Source organism: Mesoplodon densirostris, chromosome 5 (genome assembly GCF_025265405.1).
Source record: "Mesoplodon densirostris isolate mMesDen1 chromosome 5, mMesDen1 primary haplotype, whole genome shotgun sequence".
In the NCBI taxonomy this organism is placed as follows: Eukaryota; Metazoa; Chordata; class Mammalia; order Artiodactyla; family Ziphiidae; genus Mesoplodon; species Mesoplodon densirostris.
Genome location: NC_082665.1, coordinates 95,920,760 through 95,946,702, shown reverse-complemented (window position 1 = coordinate 95,946,702; position 25,943 = coordinate 95,920,760). Strand labels below are relative to the sequence as shown.

Genomic DNA, 25,943 nt, shown 5'->3' with positions numbered 1-25,943 from the left:
CTACACCTTGGCATATCATTTTCAAATAACAGAAATTCAAAGATAAAGAAAAAATTCTGAAAAGAAGCCACAAGAAAAAAAAATCTTACAAATAAAGGAGCAAAGATAAGAATTACATCTGACTACTCCTCAGAAACCATGCAAGCAAGAAGGAAGTAGATGAAATATTTAAAGTGTTGAGAGAAAAAAAAAAACACCAACCTAGAATTCTGTATCTTGCAAAAGTATCCTTCAAAAGTGAAAGAGAGGGGCTTCCCTGGTGGCACAGTGGTTGGGAGTCTGCCTGCCGATGTGGGGGACACGGGTTCGTGCACCGGTCCAGGAGGATCCCGCATGCCGTGGAGCAGCTGGGCCCATGAGCCATGGCCAATGAGCCTGCGCTTCTGGAGCCTGTGCTCTGCGGTAGGAGGGGCCATGACAGTGAAAGGCCCACGTACCGCAAAAAAAAAAAAAAAAAAAGTGAAGGAGAAATAAAACTTTCTCAGACAAACAAAAATTTAGATAATCTGTTGCCAGTAGATCTGCCTTGCAAGAAATGTTAAAAAAAAAAAAAAGTTCTTCAAAGAGAAGGAAAATGATATGATATAGGTCAGAAACTCAGGTCTATAATACATAAATAAAGGGACAGCATGAGAGAATGAATAAGTGAAGGCAAACTAAAAAAATTTAATTTTTTTTACTCTCAAATGAGCTAACTGATAAGCTTATTGAAAATAATAATAGCAACAATATATTCAATTATGAATGCTTGTGTCTATGTATATAGGCACCTATGCATGCTTACAGATTAGCAAAATGAATGACAACAATGATACAAGGGATGGGAGGGATGAATTAGGAATATTTTGTTATTTTAAGGTATTTACACTATCTGTGGAATGGTATAGTGTACTAGCATATTTGAAAGTGTACTTGGATTAGTTGTAAATGTATATTGGAAATTCTAGGGCAACCACTGATAAAAGTTTAAAAAAAAGTATAATTGATATGCTAAAAATGGAAGAAAAAACTGAATCATATAATATGCTCAACCAAGAAGAGAAAAGGCAGAAAAATTGTGGAAGACAAAAATAGGAAAAATGGCAATATAAACAGTAACAAATATGGTAGATATTAATCCAACTCATCAATAGTTATTTTAAATGTTAATGCTCTAAATATACCAATAAAAGACAGAGATTGTCAGAGTGGATAAAAAATAATACCTAACTATATCCTGTCTACAAGAAACTCAATTTAAATATAAAGACATATACAGATTAAAAGTAAAGGGATAGAGATATATCATGCTAACACCAATCAAAAGAAAGTGGGAGTATCTGTATGAATTTTAAACAGAGCAGACTTCAGACCAAGGAAAGTTTTCAGGGATAAAGAGGAACATTACATAATGGTAAATGGATCAATACTTCAAGAATATATGACAATCCTTAATGTGTATGTACCTAACAACATAGGATCAAAATATATGGGACAAAAACTAGAGAAATGCAAAGAGAAACAGATGAACCCACCATTATAGCTGGAGATTTTAAGACCCCTTCATCAGAAATGAAGAGATCCAACAGGCAGAAAATCAGTAAAGACACAGTTGAACTCAACAACACCATCAATCAACTGGACAAAATTGACATCTATAGACTACCTCATCCAACAACAGCATATTATACAGTTTCCTCATTCTCACAGGAAATATTCACCAAAATAGACCACTTCTAGGCCATTAAATACACCTTAACAAATTTGAAAGAACAGAAATCATACAATGTCTGCTCTCAGACCACAGTGGAATTAAACTAGAAAAGAAAAACAGAAACATAGCTGGAAACTCCTCCAAATACTAGGAGGTTAAACACACTTCTGAATGACACATGAGTCAAATAAGAAATCTTAAGAGAAATTTTTAAATATTTCCAACTAAAAGAAAATGAAAATACAACTTATCAAAACGTGTATGTGCAGCAAAAGCAGTATTTAGAGTGAAATTTTTAGTCTTGAACACATATATTAGAAAAGAAGATGGGCTTCCCTGGTGGCACAGTGGTTGAGTCCTCCTGCAAATGCAGGGGACACGGGTTCATGCCCCAGTCCGGGAAGATCCCACATGCCGTGGAGCTGCTAGGCCCGTGAGCCATGGCCTCTGAGCCTGCGCTCAGCAATGGGAGAGGCCACAACAGTGAGAGGCCCACGTACCACAAAAAAAAAAAAAAAAAAAAAAAAGGAAAGGAAAGAATGAGAAAATATCAAAGACTGGAGGACACTAAGGAAACACAACTTAAATGTATTGTGGCATCCTTGATTGGATCCTAGAACAGAAAAAGAGCACGAAGGAAAAAAACTGGTGAAATTTGGAAAAGTCTGTAGTTCAGTTAATAGCAATGTGCCAGTATTAATTTCCTGGTTTTATTCATTGTAATATGGTTATGTAAGTTGTTAAAATTAGAGAAAGCTAGGGGACACTGGGTGGAAGAATATATGTTAACTCTCTGTTCTATTTTTGCAATCTCTCTGTAAATTTTAAATTCTTTCAAAATAAAAAAAAAATTTAAAAACACCTGTTTGTTATGTTTGTTTTCAGTCTGTGTTGTTTAAGAGTATCAGCTGTTCTGAGTAGGGTTTCTCTGATCATCTTATCCACCATAGTCCCAAATTTGAAAGCCAAGACTTAACATTTTAAAGACATATTTATCATCTTTCTCTCCCAGCCTATTTTGGGATATCCTTTGCCTGCTATAATTTAAGAACATGTTCTTTTTCTACATTTTATATCTCCTACAGATCCATCTTAATTTTAGCTTCTGAAGCTTATTCTGCTATTCTTTTATACTTTTCTTTAACTACCTGAATCACAAAATCAGGTGCTAATAACTTCATGAGAATTGGGGTTAGACAATCAGGATCAGCAAGCCAGTATTATCACTTAGAATTGCGTTGGCTTCAGCAAGACCCTTAGCCCCTATGAATGAGGATAATAATAATGCTAGTATCTGGACTCAAGTCTCTAAAAGCTGTTATGAGAACCAACTTTCTCTTTTCCCCCAGGTTCCCTGACATCACAGTCTCTAAATTTTTTCCCATTTCTCTAACTTTTCCTTCCCAATCTCTTATTCCTAAACCCACTGCTTAAAAATCAGTATTTTCAAAGGTTCTATCCCCTTGACTCTTTTTTAAAATTGTGCATTTTCTTTTCCTTGGCCAGTCAATCGCCTCTCCTGGCTTCAACTAATCAATATACTAATGACTCCAAAATTCATGCCTACATTCTCATATCTTGCTCCCAGCTTCCATATTTATATATTCAAGCACCTTCTGGTTATCCCCATTTAGCTGTATTATAAGCATCTCAATCAAAACATGCTCTAAAACTGAACACTTTATTGCTCTCAAAAACTTACCTCTCCAGTAACTTTATTGTTGAACATAAGGGACTGACTAATTAAATAGTGAAAATACCCACAGAATACAATGCAACCATTTTAATTAATGGACAGATAATATTTACTAATGTGGCGAAGATATTCTCAACATATCATTCATTTTTAAAAGCAGGTTAAAAAACAATGTGTGTAGTATGCTTTATTTAAAGAACAAATTTGGACACATCTCTCTCCAGACTAATTACTTCAAATGGCTCTCCATAATCTACAAAATAAATCCTGGCAAAAAATTAACGGTCTCGTAATTAAGACCCTGTTTATCTCTCTAGACCCCTTTACACACATACAAACACACACACGCGCACACACTTTTCAATACTAACATAGTACCCAAGCACAGCATGCTGTTTCATGCTTGTGTGCATTTTCATATTCTATCTCAGAACAGCTTTTCCCTCTTTGGTCACCTCTGAAGCCCTTCTTGGGGCCCACACCCCTGGGAAGGTTTCCTTGTCTCCATTTTCTCCAAATAGGATCAATTATTCTTTTTTCTGTACTATTTCTGTGCCTTCTTTTTACAGCTACTAGTGCATAGTTTATGTCATAACTATTTCCTTAAATGTCAATTTATCTTAAAAGACCATGGGTTTCTTGAAGATGGAGAACTGACCAATTCACCTTTCGTACCTTCACTACCCATCTTCACGACTCAATCACATTAGTCACAGTATAAATATTCGTGGAACTGAAATTAGAATGCATATGAAAGCACATATCACAAATAGAATGATCTGAAATGAAAAATGGTATTATTGCTATTTAAATTCATGCTGTAACAACTGACATTTTAATCAGCATTACAAAGAACAAATTCTTCCAGAGGGCGCTTCTTACCTAGATTAACAAAATCTAGAATCTAATAGTAAAGTAGGTAAGATCCCCTTAGACCAGATGTCTATATATAAAAATACAGAATAAAAGAGAGGCACCATCTTCCAAAACTTTATAAAAGCCAAAAAAAAAATTTACTGGGAATAATTTGACCTAGACTCTGTAATGAAAACTTTATGGTTTTTATCTACATCTTACATGACTTGAGTTTCCCCAAGCCTTATCAACTCATGAACACAAATCAAACCATAATAATGGCATCAACTCAATATACTGGCTTATATCCCCACCTGCATAATATAAGACTTTACTTCTCCCCCAACTTACTTGGGATTCTTACAAACTGATTCACATGCTCTCCAGAAAAAGGATACAGTTGAATAACATGATATGAAGAGGTTAGCATTTAATGTCGTTATCTAAGACCCCCCCAAAAAAAGAGGTAAAGTCAAATATCCTTCAAAGTCTATTGTCCACTATCATCATGTACGTGGTTTTGCGTATACAACATATATACGAATATGCTCACAAAATATGTAATGTTTATTGTTATGTTCAGTATATAATTCCAAAGAGATAATATATTCAGAAACCATCACTCAAGGATATCTCTGCTTGGAGTACTTCAGCAAATTAATGAAGATTCTCTTTGTTGGCCCTTCTTTTTCATCCTCATCATTCCATCTTCCATAGATGACTTTATCAGTCCATGTAACTCTTCCTTAGCCCTCATTTATCTAAGGTTTTCCTGTAAGGCTTGGAGGACTGCCCACTTGCCAGGCAGATGTTTGATCTCTTTGCCATTGATGAGGGAAACTGTTACATCTTTCTCACATTTTAAAAATAGGTTTCAAACTTGCAATGATTATTGCTGATTTGACTGACTCCATTCCCTGCCTGTGGGCTTAAGCTTATTGAATAAAATGGTGAGCTCACACTGGGCTCTATTTAAATCTTCATCTTTCCTTTTATCTTTTGACCAATATTTTGGAATCCAACTAGGTTAAATGCACGCATAATGTGACCTTGCTATTACTGGGGTTTCATATCAGTCTTGAGTCTCTGGGTTCCTCACCAAGGAACTGGGAACAAGTTCCAACCCCAGGGGCTAAAGGAACTCTCTATCTGCTAGCATAATGTGGATACTTCCTTAGGGATCCCATAACATTCTTTTCCTAGGTTTGTTGTGTTCTAAGTGTAATTGCTCAAAAGAATATCTTTGAGTCATGGGTCTCTAACAATTTATTTCTGTGAAAGATTTTGCTTTCCTCAAATAAATTCTGTAAAATCCTGGCCATGGCACTAGGTTCCTAAATCCCTGCCTCTCCTGCACGAATGACTGCATGCATTCAATCAGGGATGCAAGCTCTAACCCTTTGATGGGAAGAGTCCTTTCCTGAAACAGGAAGAGCTGAAATGGATCCCATCTGTACAGGGCCTTGAGACCTCTTGTGTCTCACCTTTTGATCATCCCCAGGTCAGTAGTAGCAGCTCAGAAGTTCATTAACAGGCTTATTATTAAATCTCTTCTACCCAGAATCAAGTGGATTACATGAGTGCAATACGAAGCAGGGTCTCCACTACACTCACTGTGAATATTAGATGCTTATAATTCACACTGAACCACCCTGGCCCTCACTCCTCCCTGCCAACACACCTAGAGCCCCATACCTTCCTTCAATGGATACACTTATTCTCTTAAGGTTTTCATGAAATTTAGAATTTTAAGATGTTCTTGCTACAGTCTACTCTTCTGTGAACTGGTATGATTTGGTTCTCCATGCCCACAGAACTGTTTCCTTCTTTCCTCAAAAACAACTCACATGAAAAAAATACTTGCCAGCTGTTATTGCCTTCTGAAATTATTTATTTTTAAATTTATAAATATGCTACCATTACTTAACACCTATGGGCACATTTGCAAAAGCAAAAACACAATTTAAAAAATAAGGCAAACTGTGGTTTGGAATAAAAAAAGAGAGCATTGTCTCTGCCTATATTAAACCCCCTTCAAGCAAACATCTAAATAAACAGATGGACAGTGTACTGTGCCCCCAGAGAAATGTAAATGCTTCAAATCAATACCATGAACAAGTTCAGGGGTGCAAAAGCTTCTCCTGAAAATGAAAGGGTGATCATCTTGTAAACTTAACATCTGCCATGCTAGAAGCTAACATCTCCCTTCTAAGGTCTTCCATGCATTCTATCCCAAAAGCTCAATAATATAAATACTACTTTAAATGACACATAATAAGTGCTCAATAAACAAATAGTTGTTTGCTTTTAACATGCAGACCACTTTAATTCCCAACTCTTTTGCTTTCCTTATGCTGTTCGTCATACCTGGAATCTCTCTTTTTTTTAATTTTCCTTCAACCTTGCTGTGTTCTCTTTTTATCTAAGGAACAGTCAATAGAAATTTCACTTTATGTTAATGTAGTTGTTTGTGTGTGTTGAATAATCTACGAAGTAGTGAAAATACATCAGTGTTTATTAGCCAGCCTTTCTGATTCCAATCTATAAATTAAAAGCTACAAAATGAGCATTTGGAAAGCACCATTTCAGCACAAATCAAGGCTTCTATGGATTACATCTCCTGAAAAATTCTATAAGAAAGTCATACAGCGAGCTGTCTGAGGATAAATACAGGTATCTCTAAGAAAATATATATCCAATAGAAAAAAATGCACATGTATATGCATTTTTTCCATAGACTCCTGAGTCAGGGAAAAAGTTAAATCAAATTATAAGAATCTATTGCAGAACATTACTAAGTGAAAGAAGCCAATCTGAAAAGGTTACATACTGTAAGATTCCAAGTATATGACATTCTGGAGAAAGCAAAGCTATGGAGACAGTAAAAGTTCAGTGGCTGCCAGTGGTGGGGGTGAGGGAAGGGATGAACAGGTGGAGCACAAAGGATTTTTAGGGCAGGGAAAATACTCTGTATGATGCTGTAATGATGGAAACGTGTCATTATACATCTGTCCAAACCCATAAAATGTACAATAAGAGTGAACCCTAAGGTAAACTATGGGTTTTGGGTGATTATAATATATCAGTGTAAGTTCGTCAATTGAGACAAATGTACCAGTCTAGTGGGGAATGTTAATAATGGGGCAGAGGGTATATGGGAAATCTCTGTATCTTCCTCTCAACTTTACTGTGAATCTAAAACTGCTCTAAAAAATAAAGTCTTAAAAAAAAAAAAGAATCTATTGCAGACTACTATATAATCAGCTGTGCCTGGAAGAAGGCATAGAACAAGCAGAAAATGAGATTCTTGTCCTTGAATAGCTTACAATTCTACTGGAGAAAAGGTAAACAATTCTCTCTACAGAGTTTTAAATAGGTTCATTGAACTATGGAGGGTGGCCTGCCACAATGCATTCATGCTGTAAAACATTTCCCCTGAGATAATAGGAGATCACATCATTTACCATCTAAATTAGGAAAATTTTGAGAGTGAAAGAGGCCCTATTAATTACCCTAGGACAACAGGCATAGACTAGGACTGTCTTGGGAAAACCCAGGTGTATGTTCACCTTAAGCATGGAGTCAAAAACGTAGGCATGGGCTTCCCTGGTGGCGCAGTGGTTAAGAGTCCGCCTGCCGATGCAGGGGACACGGGTTCAGTCCGGGAAGATCCCACATGCTGCGGAGCGGCTGGGCCTGTGAGCCATGGCCGCTGGGCCTGCGCATATGGAGCCTGTGCTCCGCAACGGGAGAGGCCACAACAGTGAGAGACCCACGTACCGCCAAAAAAAAAAAAAAAAAACGTAGGCATCACAGTGCTGACCACTCTATCCTGAGGATTCCTCCCAAGCAAACATACTGCTCTCAAGATGTTTATCCATCAAGGCAGTCTAAAGTGTAGAGGAAGATGAAGGACAGGGGACCTAGAAGCAGTGGAGATCACTTTGTTTTTCTATTCTTTTCCTTTTTTTTTTTTAATTGGGGTATAGTTGCTTTACAACGGTGTGTTAGTTTCTGCTGTATAGAGAAGTCAATCAGCTATATGTATACATATATCCCCTCTTTTATGGATTTCCTTCCTGTTTAGGTCACCACAGAGCATTGAGTAGAGTTCCCTGTGCTATACAGTAGGTTCTCATCAGTTGTCTATTTTATACATAGTAGTGTATATATGTCAATCCCAATTTCCCAATTCATCCCACCTCCCTCTTCCCCCTTGGTGTCCATACATTTGTTCTCTACATCTGTGTCTCTATTTCTGCTGTGCAAATAGGTTCATCTGTACCATTTTTCTAGAGTCCATATATAGGCGTTAATATACAATATTTGTTTTTCTCTTTCTGACTTACTTCACTCTATATGACAGTCTCTAGGTCCATCCACATCTCTGCAAAGGACACAATTTCATTCCTTTTTATGGCGGAGTAATTTTCCATTGTATATATGTACCACACATTCTTTATCCATTCCTCTGTCGATAGACATTTAGGTTGCTTCCATGTCCTGGCTATTGTAAATTGTGCTGCAATGACCATTAGGGTGCATGTATCTTTTTGAATTCTGATTTTCTCAGGGTATATGCACAGGAGTCAGATTGCTGTCATGCAGCTCAATATCAAACAAACAAGCAACCCAATCAAAAAAATGGGAGGAAGACCTAAATAGACGTTTCTCCAAAGAAGACATACATGGCCAACAAACACATGAAAAGATGCTCAACATCACTAATTATTAGAGAAATGCAAATCAAAACTACAATGAGGTATCACCTCACACTGGTCAGAATGGCCATCATCAAAAAATCTACAAACAGTAGGGCTTCCCTGGTGGTGCAGTGGTTGATAGTCCGCCTGCCGATGCAGGAGACACAGGTTCGTGCCCCAGTCTGGGAAGATCCCACATGCCGCGGAGTGGCTGGGCCCGTGAGCCATGGCCGCTGAGCCTGCGCGTCCGGAGCCTGTGCTCTGCAACGGGAGAGGCCACAACACTGAGAGGCCCGCGTACCGCAAAAAAAAAAAAAAAAAAAAAAAAATCTACAAACAGTAAATGCTGGAGAAGGTATGGCAAAAAGGGAACCCTCCTACACAGTTGGTGGGAATGTAAATTGATACGGCCACTATGGAGAACAGTATGGAGGTTCCTTAAAAATCTATTCTCTTCCTTCTACTGACTGTTTCTCTTTTAAATATCCTAGTTCTTATATATCTCTCATTGCTAGTCATGCACTTTTTGGCCTGGGTGACCTCAACTGTCTGTAAAAGTTGACTGCCCAGCCTGGTCCATACAGAAAGAGGATCAAAGAGGATCAGAATCACCAAGACCTGCTCTTTCACCAGGAGGCACATCCAGCTCATTTTCTCTTAGAAGTGGACTGGATGAGACCATCACACTTTATTTATAATGGGTGAGAGCACTGCACCCACAGTGCCTTTCACAAACTGAGTGGTCAATAGCTTTTGTTTGAATGAATGAGTAGATAAATGAGGTGATAGCTATGCCTAGAGACAGGAGAATAGAGCTTTTCTACCCTCCTCTACCTGCACAGAAATATCCAAAGGAGCAAGCAAATATCCTAGCATGTGTGCCATAGTTTGCTTCCCCAATGCACATTTTTTTCCTGAAGGAATAGATCTCAAAATATTTAATGTAATTCAGCGGAAAATTTGGTTTCACATGTAGAATCCCATTTTAACTTCAACAGCACATATGTGCCTCCCTTCATTTAACAAAATCATTAGCAAATAGTTACTGACCACCTAATATGTGCCAGTCACTGTTCTAGATGCTTGGGGATATGGCAGTGAGCAAATTTTCAAAAGTCTCTGTCCTTATGGATATTTCAACTCATTCACTTGATAATCGTGTAGCCAGTCTCTAGTGAATTCATAATGACGAATGAGATGTGATCTCTGCCCTCCTCAAAACTGTACTATATCAGAGATGCCTTTAAAGAATACCAATAGCTAATTCACAAGGGATAGTTAAAGGGCTCTAAGAAAAGCAAAGTGTTATGACAGGGTGGAAGACAAGAATAAAGAACATTTAAATGCAGTAACGGTTAAAGTAGGCTGCACGAAGAAAGTGACACTCTCATTACACTCTCACAAAACTATACTACCTATATTAGTTATAAGGTTCTGTAAGGTTTTCAAGTGCAAGAAATATGGGGCTTCCCTGGTGGCGCAGTAGTTGGGAGTCCGCCTGCCGATGCAGGGGACGCGGGTTCATGCTCCGGTCCGGGAAGATCCCACATGCCTAGGAGCGGCTGGGCCCGTGAGCCATGGCCGCTGAGCCTGCGCGTCCGGAGCCTGTGCTCCACAACGGGAGAGGCCACGGCAGTGAGAGGCCCGCGTACCGCAAAAAAAAAAAAAAGAAATAATTTTACTGATAATGAGAAAATCAATACACTTTTGAAGCAGTCTCAATAAGCCAGTTTGGATATAAGCTCCTCAATGAAGCAATGTGTATTTCATTTTCCTAAATACTAGTGTTAGTGCCTGGGCAGAATAATAATTTGCAAATTGAGTGCTTCCCAAGTATCAGGCACTGCTCAATGTGCATTACATATAATGGCGCATTTAAACCTTCTGACAATCCTATGAAGTTGGCAACTGTTATTATCTGCAAGGTAATATGAGGAAACTGAGGCACAAGGAGATTAAGTCACTTGTCCAAAGTTATACAGAGAACAAACGGCAGAGCTGAGATTCAAACAAAGGCAGTCCAGCTCCCACATCTGAGCTCTCAATCCCTGCACTGGATTGCCTCTCCCTTAATCTGATGAAAATAATTTCTTCAAAGTTATCAATGAAGATAATGCCTTCATCTTCAGAAAAGACACAAATGTACAAGACCATTTAATACTGCAACCAAAAGAAGTGACTAATGTGTCATTTTTTGGTACCTTAAGTCATTGAGGGAAACATTTTGGGGACAGGAGATTTTTTGATGCCTCACAAATTATCTACTTATTTTGAGATGTACCGCTGCCTTGAAAAAATTATATGCTTGAATGAAGGAAGGTATTGAGAAAGGCAGAAACTGAATGCTATAGTACTGACCCGAAGCCAGGGGAAGGTGGTTTTCATCGTGGGGGATCTTTGGTGGCCAAAATATAAACAGAATACAGTGGAAGGAAAGAAAAGAGATGCCAGAACAGAGGCATGAACTATTTAAAGGGGTCTAGAAAAGTGCAGAAAGCAAATCTGAACACATCATAATTTTGCCTAATATGCTCGCTGAATACATATCACGCATAAAAATCAACAAATGCTTTTATGTTACTTGTATAACCTTCTGCTACCTTGGAAGAGTGCGCCAGTCTTCCACCAGTGAGCTGTTAACACTTGGAGAACAGATTCTTTATTGTATCTTGGTGAGGTTTTCACAAATAGGTTTTGTTTTTAGCAGTGGTGTTTTGTTAAGGTGGTTCTTCTATTTGGATTAAACTGAGAATGCTACACATAAAATTGTTTTTAAAGATCCATTCTCCTTGGGTCACAAGTGTCCTGTGTAACAATTTCGACCATAAACAGATGTTCCCCAGGTATAAGCTACCTCTCTCCCAGCTCTACATTCAACTCATTCTGACCTTTCACACCATTCCTATCCTTTCAGTACAGAAACCAAGTTTGCCTGAGTTGGGAGCATCGGATTCAACTTGAGACCCTCACCATCACCACATTCACCCTCTGGTTGACAACAGTAATGTTAACAACAATGGTATCAACCTAAAATGTGTAGGTTTCATTTCATAGATTTCAAACCGTTTTACAAATATTATTACTTTTACACGCACACACACACACCCTTCCAGAATATAGGTATTATTAAAAATCATCTTCATTCTAGAAATGGACCATAGAATGTTAGGAGGAAGACTTGGATTAAGTGACTTGTCCAAGGTCAAGCATGTTCTAAAAGAGTAAGAGGCATGACCCCATGACCTGGGTTCAGCCTTCACATAGGACCACACACGCAACGTTCCCCCTTTCCTTTTCTCCCTCACTATTTGGTGCTTAGGTTATTACACCTGAGGGAACCTTTTCTAAGACGAACACACTCTTCCACCACTGGGCAGATTTCTTCTGGCTTGTCTTTTTTGTTTCATTTTGGAGACAAAAATTTATCCTGCTCAAGATCGGTAAGGAAAAATGCTCTTGATAATGTAGTCTCGACTAAGAAATGTTATGAAGTAAAAGACAACCTTAAAAAATTGAAAACCTGTTCCATCAACCTTTTTTTTTTAAATTAAATTTATTTATTTATTTATTTTTGGCTGCGTTGGGTCTTTATTGCTGCACGCGGGCTTTCTCTAGTTGCTGCGAGCGGGGGCTACTCTTCATTGTGGTGCGCGGGCTTCTCGTCGCAGTGGCTTCTCTTGTTGTGGAGCATGGGCTCTAGACATGGGGGCTTCAATAGTTGTGGCTCACGGGCTCTAGAGCACAGGCTCAGTAGTTGTGGCGCACAGGCTTAGTTGCTCCACGGCATGTGGGATCTTCCCAGACCAGGGCTCAAACCCGTGTCCCCTGCATTGGCAGGCGTATTCTTAACCACTGTGCCACCAGGGAAGTCAACAATTTGGCAAGAAATTAGCATTAAGGAATTCCAAAAGAAGTTAATAAAGTCTTGTAAAAGATGCACAAGAAAAGAATGGCATTATGGAAATAGTACATTACCAGAGTTAAGAGGCCAAATTTTGATGACATATCTGTTTCAATTCTGACCCTTTCACTGCTTTTTTGGAAAACTAGTCTCCTCAATTTGAGGAACCTCAGTTTCCTCATTTCACAGCTTGGTTCTAAGAATTAAATGAGATGTAAAAGCAATTACTGTATACATGGTAAGCACTCAAGAAATATTGGTTGCTGTTACAAATAACGATACTATTACTGTTGTTGCGTGTGATGGTTATCAACTGAGAATCTAGAGACAGGCAATATTTGAAATTCCAGGCTAGTAGGCAGACAGTGAACTTCAAGAAAAACTCTCATCCATTACTGGACAATCTTGCAGGAGCAAGCATGGCTAGAACTCCATAATAACCACATCTGGAATGATAATCAAGGTAGGAATATATTAATTAGATTTGGTCCGCAAAAGGTAGAGACTTGGTCTTGGGGACAACTTTCAAAGAATTAAGCAATTAGGGCTTCCCTGGTGGCACAGTGGTTGAGAGTCTGCCTGCCGATGCAGGGAAATGGGTTCGTGAAAGATCCCACATGCCGCAGAGCGGCTGGGCCCGTGAGCCATGGCTGCTGAGCCTGCGCGTCCGGAGCCTGTGAGAGAATTGGCTTATGCATTTATGGGGGCTGAGGAGTCCTATGATCTGTAGCTGGCAAGCTGAAGACTCAGGAGAGCCAGGGCTACAGTTGTAGTCTGAGTTTAAAGGCCTAAGAACCCAGAGAGCCAATGATGTACATTCCAACCCAAGTGTGAGTCCAAAGGCAGAAGACCTGTCTCAGCTTGAAGACAATCAGAAAGTGAATTCTCCTTTACTCAGCCTTTTTTGTTCTATTCAGGCCTTCCACAAGTTGGATGAACCACCACCACTCTGGGGAGAGCAATCTGCTTTACTCAGTCTACAGATTTAAATATTAATCTCACCCCCAAACATCCTCACAGAAGTGCCTAGAATAATATTTAATCAAATATCTGGGCACACCATAGCCCAGTCAAGTTGATACTTAAAATTAACCCCACAAGCACCTACTATTTACCAGGTACTGTAAGAGGCACTAGAATGGTAGTTTCCTGTGGTTTAGTCTAGAGCTGCTTCCAGTGTTGATGGAGATGTTGTGTGTCATTCAACATAGTAGCCACTAGCCACATGTGGCTATTGAGCACTTGAAATGTACCTGTGTACCTGAGAAACTGAATTTTTAATTTTAACTCATTTAGATATAAATAGCCACATATGGCTTAGTGGCTACCATATCAGATAATACAGGTCTAGGGAAAGAGGGTAATAAACAAGTAAACCAACAAGTAATTACACAATGTGAGACTTATGCAGGAAAAGGATAAGGCTCTGGCTGAGGTAGGGCAGAACTTATTTAGATAAAATGGTCAGAGTAGGCCTCACTGAAGACGTTATCAATGTTTAAGCTAAAGCTTAAAGGCCTAACTCTTGAGAAGGAGCAGCCAGATGAATAACTGAGGAAACAGAGTCCAGGCAGGAGGAACCACATGCACAAATGTCCCAAGGTAGGAAACTTCATATTTGCTTTGAGCAACTGAATAAGCCATACTTGACTGGAGGATGATGGAAAATGTGTTGAAGAGGAAAACAAGAACAGCCTATTACAAGAGTGGGAGGCCACCATAGGAGCTTGGATTTTATTGATGTAACTTACAGTTACATTTTTTAAAGATCATTGTGGCTGACTGCTGCGTGGAAAATATATGAGCCTGCAAAAAGATGCATCGTGTGTGTGTGTGTGTGTGTGTGTGTGTGTGTGTGTGTTTGCTTGAGTGAATTTGCTAGTTTGGCTCTCCTCCCAAACAGAATATAATCTTTTTAATACGAGTGTGTGTTTGTATTCAAAAGGAATATGCACTTTGCCTCAATGTTAATTTATGTGAAAGTAATGGTATGTATATACATACACTCTTCAGCTATTTTAAGTACAAAAAGAAGGAAACAACCTGTTAAATATGTTGAAAATAAAGAAGAATTCTGTAGTTAAAACTATCCAATAGATACATTTCTAAGAAGTACCTATACCAGTTACATAAATGAAATAGCTGCATACAAACTCCATAAGATTGTCCTTGGACTCTTGAGAGAGGTCAATTTCTGGTTGTAGAAGAAAGAAAAGGAGGAGGAATTTGAAACAAGTTGAAAAGACAACCATGAAACTGACTAATGTCAAGCAAAGAGGACCCACAGAGAAAGATTAAAGCAATTGGAGTTAATTAATTAACCTAGGGAAGAGAAGATTAATAAATTATTGTGAGTATATGTAAAACTGCTATTCAGAGGATAAAGTCTACTTGGGGTTGCAAGTATCACTGGATAGAAAGCTGAAGCCTTCAGACTAAAACTGCAGAAGATGCTGTTTATGGCTGTGAAACTCTGGAATCAGTGAGGAAAGCAGAGTAATATCCTTCCATGGAGGTCTTTAAAACAAATAGATTCTCATCATCAGTCTCATTTGAAAGGTTTAAGTGTGATACTGCCCAAAGGCAAGGTGCTGAACGGAATGACTTTTCAAGGTCCCAGCCAGTCAGCCCAGTGAGACCACGCAGCTGATGGTGTGCTATGATTTTCTTTTGTTTACCCATATCTTACTGTTTTACACCACCATGTGGCCACACTGAGTAGAAATGCTATAAATTTTGAATCTGAACATAGGCCTTGAGAAATGTCAATAATTTTCATACTTTTAGAATTGCACAGTCTGTTTAGAAATATTCAATGTGTAAAGTCACCTGGCATGAATATCTTTATATTGTACATAGTGATCCTTTCTCAGTATTAATTCAGAACACTGATACTTATCGTATAAATAATAACATGTCAAATTATTTTATTGTATTTGCTATTTAATAGAAATAGGATTTGATTCACAATAAGCTGAGTTCATGACATAAAAATCTTTTATTTTAGATGCATATATATTTGAAAGCCAGATTCTGACCCTTTTACATTTAACAGATGTATTAAGTAAATGTGACTTCAGAAAAAATGTTTTTAAATGAATTCAAATACAGTATCAAAAGAATGGTAGGGCTTCCCTGGTGGCGCAGTGGTTGAGAGTCCGCCTGCCGATGCAGGGGACACAGGTTCGTGCCCCGGTCCAGGAAGATCCCACATGCCGTGGAGCGGCTGGGCCTGTGAGCCATGGCCGCTGAGCCTGCGCATCCAGAGCCTGTGCTCCGCAACGGGAGATGCCACAACAGTGAGAGGCCCACATAACGCCAAAAAAAAAAAAAGAATGGTAGATTTGCTTGCAGAAAAACAATAATTGTTGACACATTTCTAAAGACATCATGTTAAAAATAATCTTAGGGCTTCCCTGGTGGTGCATTGGTTAAGAATCCGCCTGCCAATGCAGGGGACATGGGTTTGACCCCTGGTCCGGGAACATCCCACATGCCATGGAGCAACTAAGCCCGTGCGCCACAACTACTGAGCCTGAGCTCTAGAGCCCATGAGCCACAACTATTGAGACCACATGCCACAACTACTGAAGCCCACACACCTGGAGCCCATGCTCCACAACAAGAGAAGCCACCGCAATGAGAAGCCCGCGCACCACAACGAAGAGTAGCCCCCGCTCACCGCAACCTGAGAAAAGCCCACACACAGCAACAAAGACCCAACACAGCCAAAAACAATACATAAATAAAATAAAATAATTTTTAAAAAAATAATAATAAACTTAAATCTAACACATTAAGACACTGTGCTTCCTGGTACTTTTCCTCTTTAATTTATGTAATAAATACATCAGCATCCATTAGCATTTATTAAGCTCTCATATGAGCTGAATGTTGCATTGCATTCTACATTGGACAAATTAAATTGACAAAGCCCAGTCTGTCCCTCCATTCCCATGTCACCTCTAGTGCAAAAGCTTTCTGTTAAATACAGACAGTGAGGTAGACCTAGGGCCAGACTGCTTGTGTTACAATCTAACTCTGTAGGCCTCAGGGTTTTTGTAATGAGAATTAAATGATTTTAGTTTAAATAAATAAATTAAATAATGCTTCATCATTTAATCAACAAATATTTACTGAGTGACGACTACACTATATAGTGCCAGGCACTATCCTAGGCACTGCAGAGAGAGCAGTGAATCAAACAGACAAAAACCTCTGCCCTCTGGGAGCTTCCATTCCAGTAAAGAGACAGGTAGTAAATGTTTTAGGCTTTGTGGGCTATAAGGTCTCTGCCATAATTATTCAACTCTACTACTGCGGCACCAAAGCAGCCATAGGCAAAATGTAAACAATGCACAAGTGAATGAGCATTGCTATGTTGCATTAAAACTTAATTAACAAACCCAAGTGACAGACTAGGTTTGGCCCACAGGCCATGGCTTGCTGACCCCCATAGTAGAGGAAGACAACAATAAACACCACCAAGATGAAAAATAATAAAATAAACACTATGTGGAATGGCGATAAATACTGTGGAAAAAGCAAAAACAAGCAAGAGTATGGATGGTATTGGAGTGTGTCAGGGTAATCCTTACTGAGAAAATAACACCTGATAAAGACCTGAAGGAGATGAGCAAGAGAGTCAGGGGGTGTCTAGGGAAAGAACATTCTAGACAGGGACTGTCAGGTGCAAAATCCCAGAGGCAATAGAGTACCTATTCTTTTTGAGGAAAGCAGGTGGACAGTCTGGAGCAAGTAGGAAATAAGATCAGAGAAGTAATATGTGACCAGATGGCATGAGGCTCAACTGCCATTTTAAAGACTGGTTTTCACTCTGAGTGAGACAGAAGACTTTGCAGTTTTAAGCACAGCAGTGACCTACTCTGGTGCACTAATTTTAATGGGATTGTTCTGCCTGCTGTGTTGAGAATAGACGGAGGGAGAAGCAGGGAGTCCAGTTTGGAGTCTGTTGCCATAATCCCGGTAAGACATGATGGACCAGATGGTAATGCTGGAGGTGGTGAGAAGAGGCGGGATTCTGAAATAGGTCAAAGATAACCTGACCAGAATTTTATCTTGGATTGGATGGGAAATGTGAGAGAAAGAGGGGAATCAATGATGACTCCAAAATTTTTTGCCTGAGAAACTGGATAGATGGAGAAGACTACTAGAGCTTGGGGAAGAGGAAAAAAGGAAGATCAGGGTCTCAGGTATGGAAATAAGTTTGAAATACCTATTAGGTATCCAAGTAGAGAGTTGAAAAGGCAGCTTTTGTAAGAGTCTGCAGATCCAAGAAGAGGATTAAACTCAGGGTATAAATGTGCGAGTTGTCAACCAAAGGATGGTGTCTAAAACCATGAAACTGGTGAGATCACCAAGTGATTAAGTACAGAAAGAAAGAGAATGGGTCCAAGCATTGGGCCCTGGGGAGCTCCAAGTTTAGGAGTCCAGAGAGATGAGGAGACAACAGCAAAGGAGACTGAAAAGAGCAACCAGTAAGATTGGAGGGAAATCATAAAGAGCAGAGCTGTGGAAGCCCAGTGGGAAGCAGGTACTGGAAGAGAGAACAATCGCATCAGTTACACCTGAGAGTATGAGTAAAATGAAGACTGAGAATTGAGCCACTGTGTTTACGAGTGTGGAGACCATTAGTAGCATTGACAAGAGCAGTTTCAGTGAAGTGGGAGGAATAAGTTGTTGGAGTGAGTTTTTTTGAGGGGAGTTTTTGTTCTTTCATTTGATTGGGTTTTCTTTAAGAGAAAGAATTAAGTTAACTGGAAGGGAAGGGAATCAAGAGAGGTTTGGGGGCTATCTTGTTTTGTTTTAAGATGGTAGAAAGAACAGCATTTTTGTGTGTTAGAAAAGCCCCAGGAAAAAAGGAGAAATTTAAAGAGAGAGCAAGAGGGAAAGAGAGAAAGAGAAAGAGAATTGCTGGAGCAGTTTCCATGGGTGGGCAAGACAGGATGCGATCTGGTGCAGAACTGTGGGTGGGCTGGATTCACATTCTGCATGTAAAGGGCTTATCATGGTACTCACTCAGCACTTAGTAAATCTCAAAACCCACAGATATTAAACTACTAGAGTCTGTCATACAGAGTGAAGTAAGTCAGAAAGAGAAAAACAAATACCATATGCTAACACATATATGTGGAATCTAAAAAAAAAAATGGTTCTGAAGAACCTAGGGGCAGGACAGGAATAAAGATGCAGACATTGGGGAGGAGGAAGGGTAAGTTGGGATGAAGTGAGAGAGTGGCATGGACATATATACACTACCAAATGTAAAATAGATAGCTAGTGGGAAGCAGCCGCATAGCACAGGGAGATCAGCTCGGTGCTTTGTGACCACCTAGAGGGGTGGGATAGGAGGGTGGGAGGGAGACACAAGAGGGAGGAGATATGGGGATATATGTATATGTATAGCTGATTCACTTTGTTATAAAGCAGAAACTAACACAGCATTGTAAAGCAATTATACTCCAATAAAGATGTTAAAAAAAAAAAAAAGAGGGTTGGCTAATGTGATCTTACAGTTCCAGTGCAGCTACAACATTCAGTAGATTAATGAAAGTAAGCTGAATAGAATAAAGATGATGACAGGAGGACATTTAGAAGCAACAGTGAATCATACTGACTAGCATCTAGGATATTGGTCTCAAGGTAAACAAAGATACCTGAAGAAAAGTAGGAAGAGTGATAGGTTACTGTTTCCTTTTGACTCATGAGGTGAGTTAGCCAAAACCAGGATCCCACAGGTACTTGACTCCTTGTAGATACTCTGGGTTAATTAATTAATTATCTTTGCCCTTTAAAAATTCAGCATGATGAAAAACCGCTACTCTTGCCTCACAAATATTGCATGGTATACGTAATGTTATTTCCATGCCCTTTTCCTGTCCTTCCACTGATTTTTACACTGATACATAAATGCTAAGCTGTAGGACAGAACCATGGTAGGGAACCAGACAAAGGAACGTGGTTGGTAAAAGTATAACTGCCATTTCCACTGGGAATAAAATGGGGTTGGAGCAACTACAACCTGAATTGTGTTCCTAATATGAACACAGCTCTGTGCCAGGTACTGGAAGAAATACACTATACTTATGAAAAATATCCCAGCAAACATGCAGCTCTATGAAACCATATTTTGTTATTTAACACAGGTATCTTTTTATGATTATAATAATTGTGCTTCACTGAGGGCAGGTAGCAAATTTCAATGAATCTTAATTCCTCACTTATTTCAATATAAATTTGGAGATGTGTTCCTTTGGAAAAAGACTTGAGCCCCCAGGTGGCATAAAATCATACTTCAGAAAGTAGCAGTTTGGTGGACGTCCCTGATGGCACAGTGATTAAGAACCCATCTGCCGATGCAGGGGACACAGGTTCAATCCCTGGTCCAGGAAGATCCCACATGCCGCGGAGCAACTAAGCCCGTGCGCCACAACTACTGAGCCTGCGCTCTAGAGCCTGCGAGCCACAGCTACCGAAGGCCACACGCCTAGAGCCCACGCTCCGCAACAAGAGGAGCCACCGCAATGAGAAGCCCGCTCACCGCAACGAGAAGAGTAGCCCTTGCTCCCCGCAACTAGAGAAAGCCGCAACGAAGACCCAATGCAGCCAAAAAATAAATAAATATATTTTTTTAAATCATGCAAATAAATAAAATTTAAAGAAAAAGAAAGCAATTTGACAACACATTATAATAGAAAAAGCAACTTTTGGAAAACATTAATAAAAATGCTAAAACTCCTCATTTTACAGTGGTGAACTCAAAACCAACTCACCAAAAGCTTTACAAATGCAGGAAAGCCCTAGAAGCCCACTGTCATGACCTACCTTCTCTTCTCTCACAATTGTTCCAATCCAAGTATGGCAATAACTAATATAATAGAAACGATCGACTCAGATTTTGCTTAACTCAAGATACTGTGTCTATGATCCAGGATTATCTTTAACAGTTTTTGCATGTTTCAAAATTGTAAAGCTTCTCTTCTGAACTCTGCTCAGTAATTTTAGTACAATATGTATGTTGTCCCTGAAATATTTAAGGAGGCCTGTGACCAGAATGTATAGAAGCTGGCATCTGACTATTGATTGACAATTTACTTCAATGCTTGCCACCTGTTGCTCAACCTAATAATCTGTTTATCTTAGAGTTAGGCAAACCATGCCAAATCTGACCCAGCACATGTGTTTAGTAAATAAAGTTTTAATAGAACACAATCGCCCTTATTTTTAACTTATTGTCTACAGCTGCTTCTGAAAGGCAAAGGTGAGTAGTCATGGCCCACAAAGCCTGAAATATTTACTATCTGGCCCTTTATAGAAAGAGGTTGCTCACCCCTGGTTTAACTAATAGCTGGTGTCCTCATTAAGCAATGTTTGCTTGAGTCATATTTACATATCCAATGCTGAGGGAAGGAGGAATCAGAGTGCAGAATCAAGTTATCACATCAGAGGACCCAGCTTGTTTGAATACAGTGTGCGCTGTCCTTGGCAGTGAGACTTTACATTCTTCCTTGATTTCTTACAAATCCAATTTATAAAATAGATTTCTATTAGGCGACAGGCATCTACATGTCAAGTAGACTTCCTTTTTAGGTTGTCAGGGGAAGAAAATTTTTACAAGTGTTTCAATCAAAATGCAAATATTTGAAATTTACTTTGCCCCTCTCTAGTCTGATTTTTATAATTTGTTTTCTACCCCGTACATGTTCATGCAATATGAAAACCTCCTAGCTCGCTTTATCTTATCATTAAACTAGGGCTTTGAAAAATATAAAAGGATTTCTGAAAGATAAGTTATTCTTAAATTATTGCCAGTTAGTTTGAAATGTCAATGGATAGCTTCTTTCCAATACCACATGTGTAAAAAGAGAAACGCTGAGCTGCGTAATCCTTCAAATGGTGGTATTTTTTCCCATTGTTAACCTTTAGAGTCCTAATTTATGTCTGTCCTGAGCGAGAATCTAAACATTCTAATTCTTCAGTGGAGTACCATAGTAAATTTATAGCTGCTCTGCCTTAGACAACATATATATTTAGGGAAGGAAAATTTCTAATTCAATTTACAATTATGTCAGGAAACAACACGTATCTTCAGGCAAAGATAAGAAAAACATTCAGGGTAAACAGTGATACATCTGCTTAAATAAATAAACTTTTGGTACTAGTGATTAGGTACACAGGATTATTATATGTCTAATTGGCCAACGTGACAATTTGGAATTACTTCCAGTCACATTTAATTGGATTTGGAATCTCTGGAGAAAAGAGAAGCCTAGCAGAGAAACAGCCATAAAAGTAAACTATTTTTCCAAAGGGTGCTAAGCAATGAATTAATATCCATTGCACAATAGTTTTTAATATGCCCTCAGCTTAATAAAACTAATGCAGTGGTTGTACACACTAGATTCCAAAACTAATTCAATTAAACACAAAGGCTGGGGGAGGGGAGTGTTTGTTAAATTGGAAAATTCTTATTTTCAATTTTAAGGAGACTACTTTAATCAGAGGTGAATAATCTTCAACTTAGGTAAAGTCTGAGATATGCTTTAGTACCAGTATAATAGTTAGCTATATATGCTATGCTAGGTTTAAAGGTGTTCTAGAGTCTATAAAATATATGTTACTCTATAAATGCTTTGAAGCTTAATAAGAGGTAACCAAAACAAAGCATTCTCTCATAGTCTTTAAATATTCTTATACTGTACAAACAGAAAAGCAATGTAGAAGACAAATGGTGTGTTGCTTCTCTTACAGTTTTAGTTTTGGTACCAAAAAAAAAGACCTACTTTCTACATTCTAAAATGTGCCTTATGCTTTGCTTAATATTAGTCTAGTCAAATTTATACATTACAAAATCTTCTTCTTCAGTATTTATATATACAGCCTGTTATAGTTTTCCTTCTGTCCTATAAATTTGTTTTTTTTAAAAATCTGTCCTTGTTCTTAGGAGTGCCATGATTGCTGACTACATGTTCTGGCTCTGTGGAGGAAGTGAACAGTCTATAAGCAAGCTCATCAAACTATACTGGCAGGTAAAAATTGATGTCCCAACTAGGGAGGAGGAGCCCATTTCATTTTTAGAACCAACATGAAGGATTGGTGCTTAAAAGACTGCTGAAAAAGGTAGCTCTGGGCATATCAATCAGAAGGACACTACTCAGTAGTAATGTATTTATAATGAAGTAGATTTTCTGAGACTAATTTTAAGGGCACAATTCAAGGTTGTTAACCCTTGGCCCATACTTCAGTTTTACAACCCAATATAAATTTTAGACATCCCAGGAACTACTTTCCCAGGCGTGCTACTATAATGACATGATCCTTTAAAAAATGAACACTGTATTTTCATAGATTCTTCTTAATCTATGACCTGTAAAAGCAGATGCTAGAAGTACTACCAATTACATAATAAAGGAAAATACAAAGATCCATTGTATTTGTGGGGTAACGTAGTATTTGAAACACTTAACCAGTAATAAACTGCAGATCATCTTTTTTTATTTGTTACTCAAAATGGCAGCAAGAAGTCATACCAAAGGTCAATTAGATGTCAAGACGAGAGTCAGAATTTCTTAGAATTATAAAAATTTAGAATTTACTAGTTCAGTCTCCTTCGCAACATACAAATCTGTTCTTATCCTATCCTCTCCCCACAAATTGTCAATGACTTTCTGATGAAATATATTCAAAGTGAAGAGCTCACTTATCCCCAAAAAACAACATTTAATTTGCTAATTATTAAACTGTTTTCCTCATCAAAATAGATTTCTACTCCCTTAAAACTTCCATCAAGTAGTTCCCAGTGAGGCCACATGGACCCAATGGAAACCCACTTCCAAACGAAATATTTTCAAATATTTGAAAATCCAGTACAGAAGCCAACTCCCTCCTCCAAATCTTCTCATCTCCAAACTGTGTGTGGCCTTCTTTTTCTTTGTATTTCAAGATGGTTTAATGTAATTGAACATGAACCTCTTCAACCAACTAGAATAAGATCTGCTAAAACACTAATATGAAAGTGAGAAATCATTGTCAACAGTCTTCTGATACTTCCTGATTTTTCCCACATTTTCACTATTGTGTCTTGGCCCCTAGTTTTCTGTTTCTATATCACATGTTGTCTTCAGTAAACAATAAAGTATTAGGTTTATCATATAAAATTCTCATTAATTTATATGGTTCTGTCTAAATATTTGGAGCTCAATTTACCTAAAAATAAAGATTTACATTAGTCCTAATATACTTGACACCTGTAAATTGACCTTAAAGTAGATAAAATTATTATTATTTCAAAAAATTATTCATTTGCTAATAAGTGCAAGACTTTCCTAGGGGAGTCTGGAACATGCAAAATAGTAGTAGTTGCTTATGTATGTAAGTAAATAGTTGTAAAAAAAATTGTTAGACATGAAAAATAAGCAAATAATATCTACTACATAGATATAGTAAAAAGAAAAGGGCTTTTTATTAAAGTATTTCAGAGGCTTTTGAAGAAAGGTGGGAGAGGAGTTGAATCTTGAGGGTTAGATGATATTCAGCAGGCCTGGCATCTACTAGTTCTCAAACGAATGTTTGTTTCAGTTTATTCATTCATTAAACAAACATATATTGAGTACCTACTGTTTTATCTAATTGAACTAGGAAAAAATAGATTCAATGTTGGTGCAACCTAAGATAGGTTAAGAGCTTGAAATTTTTGTAAATAAATTTTTGTCTGTTTTCTTTAGCTTTCAAAGAGCTTTAATATCCCTATTTTATTTACCTAAAATAAAATAAAATTTTTTACTAAAAATAATCTCCACTTACAAATACGTGCATGTTTGCTACACAAAAAAGGAATAAAAAGAATACTATTATTTTACTATTCTGCATTAATAAAAGATAACAAAAACCTATTTGCCCTTGTATTCTCTTTTTCTCCTTTAATTTGAAGCAACATGGTATATTGAAAAATGGTCCTCGTCTGGAAGTCAGATCTGACTCAGTCCAAGTTCTAACACCAACATCTAACCTAAAACAGGCTAGTCTCTAGAGGTGCTTCAAGTAGAAAATAAGAGGTAACTAGCATAAGACATTTGAGAAGGTCTATTCTTAAAGCCCATCTTAGCTCTAAAACCTCAAGTTTTCAGGTATATCCAAATATGATGCCATACACCTACTGAATGGGAGAAAATATTTGCAAATAATATGACTAATAAGGGGTTAATATCCAAAACGCATAAACAGCTCATACAACTCAACATCAAAAAAACAAACAAACTGATTAAAAAATGGGCAGAAGACCTGAATACACATTTTTCCAAAGAGGACATGCAGATGGCAAACAGGCACCTGAAAAGATGCTCAACATTGCTAACTATCAGGGAAATGCAAATCAAAACCACAATGAGATATAACCTTGAACCTGTCAGAACAGCCATCATCAAAAAGACCACAAATAGCAAAATGTTGGCAAGGATGTGGAGAAAAGAGAACCCTCATACACTGTTGGTGGGAATGTAAATTGGTGAAGCTACTATGGAAAACAGTATGGAGGTTTCTCAAAAACCTAAAAATAGAATTACCAGGGCTTCCCTGGTGGTGCAGTGGTTGAGAGTCCACCTGCCGATGCAGGGGACACGGGTTCGTGCCCCGGTCCGGGAAGATCCCACATGCCGCGGAGCAGCTGGGCCCGTGAGCCATGGCCACTGAGCCTGCACGTCCGGAGCCTGTGCTCTGCAACGGGAGAGGCCACAGCAGTGAGAGGCCCGCATACAGCAAAAAAAAAAAAAAAAAAAAAAAAATAGAATTACCATATGACCCAGGAATCCCACTCCTGAGTATATATCTGAAAAAAATAAAAACACTAATTTGAAAAGATACATGCACCCCAATGTTCATAGAAGCATTATTCACAATTGCCAAGATATGGAAGCAGACTAAGAGTCCATCAACAGATGAATGGATAAAGAAGATGTGGTATATATATATATATATATACACACACACACACATATATGTATATATACATATGTGGTGTATACACACACACACACACACAAAATGGAATACTACTCAGCCATAAAGAAGAATGAAATT

The 25,943-nt window shown here is 38.4% G+C and overlaps 1 protein-coding gene across 1 annotated transcript in view; it reads left to right on the top strand.

Moving 5' to 3' along the window:
* The window catches only part of SPATA16 (spermatogenesis associated 16), a 224,316-nt gene that overhangs the window by 110,779 nt on the left and 87,594 nt on the right, over positions 1 to 25,943 (top strand). Inside the window, exon 4 of the mRNA XM_060098837.1 lies at positions 22,813 to 22,897. Within this exon, the coding sequence (XP_059954820.1) occupies positions 22,813 to 22,897 (85 nt within the window). The remainder of the gene's footprint in view (positions 1 to 22,812; positions 22,898 to 25,943) is intronic.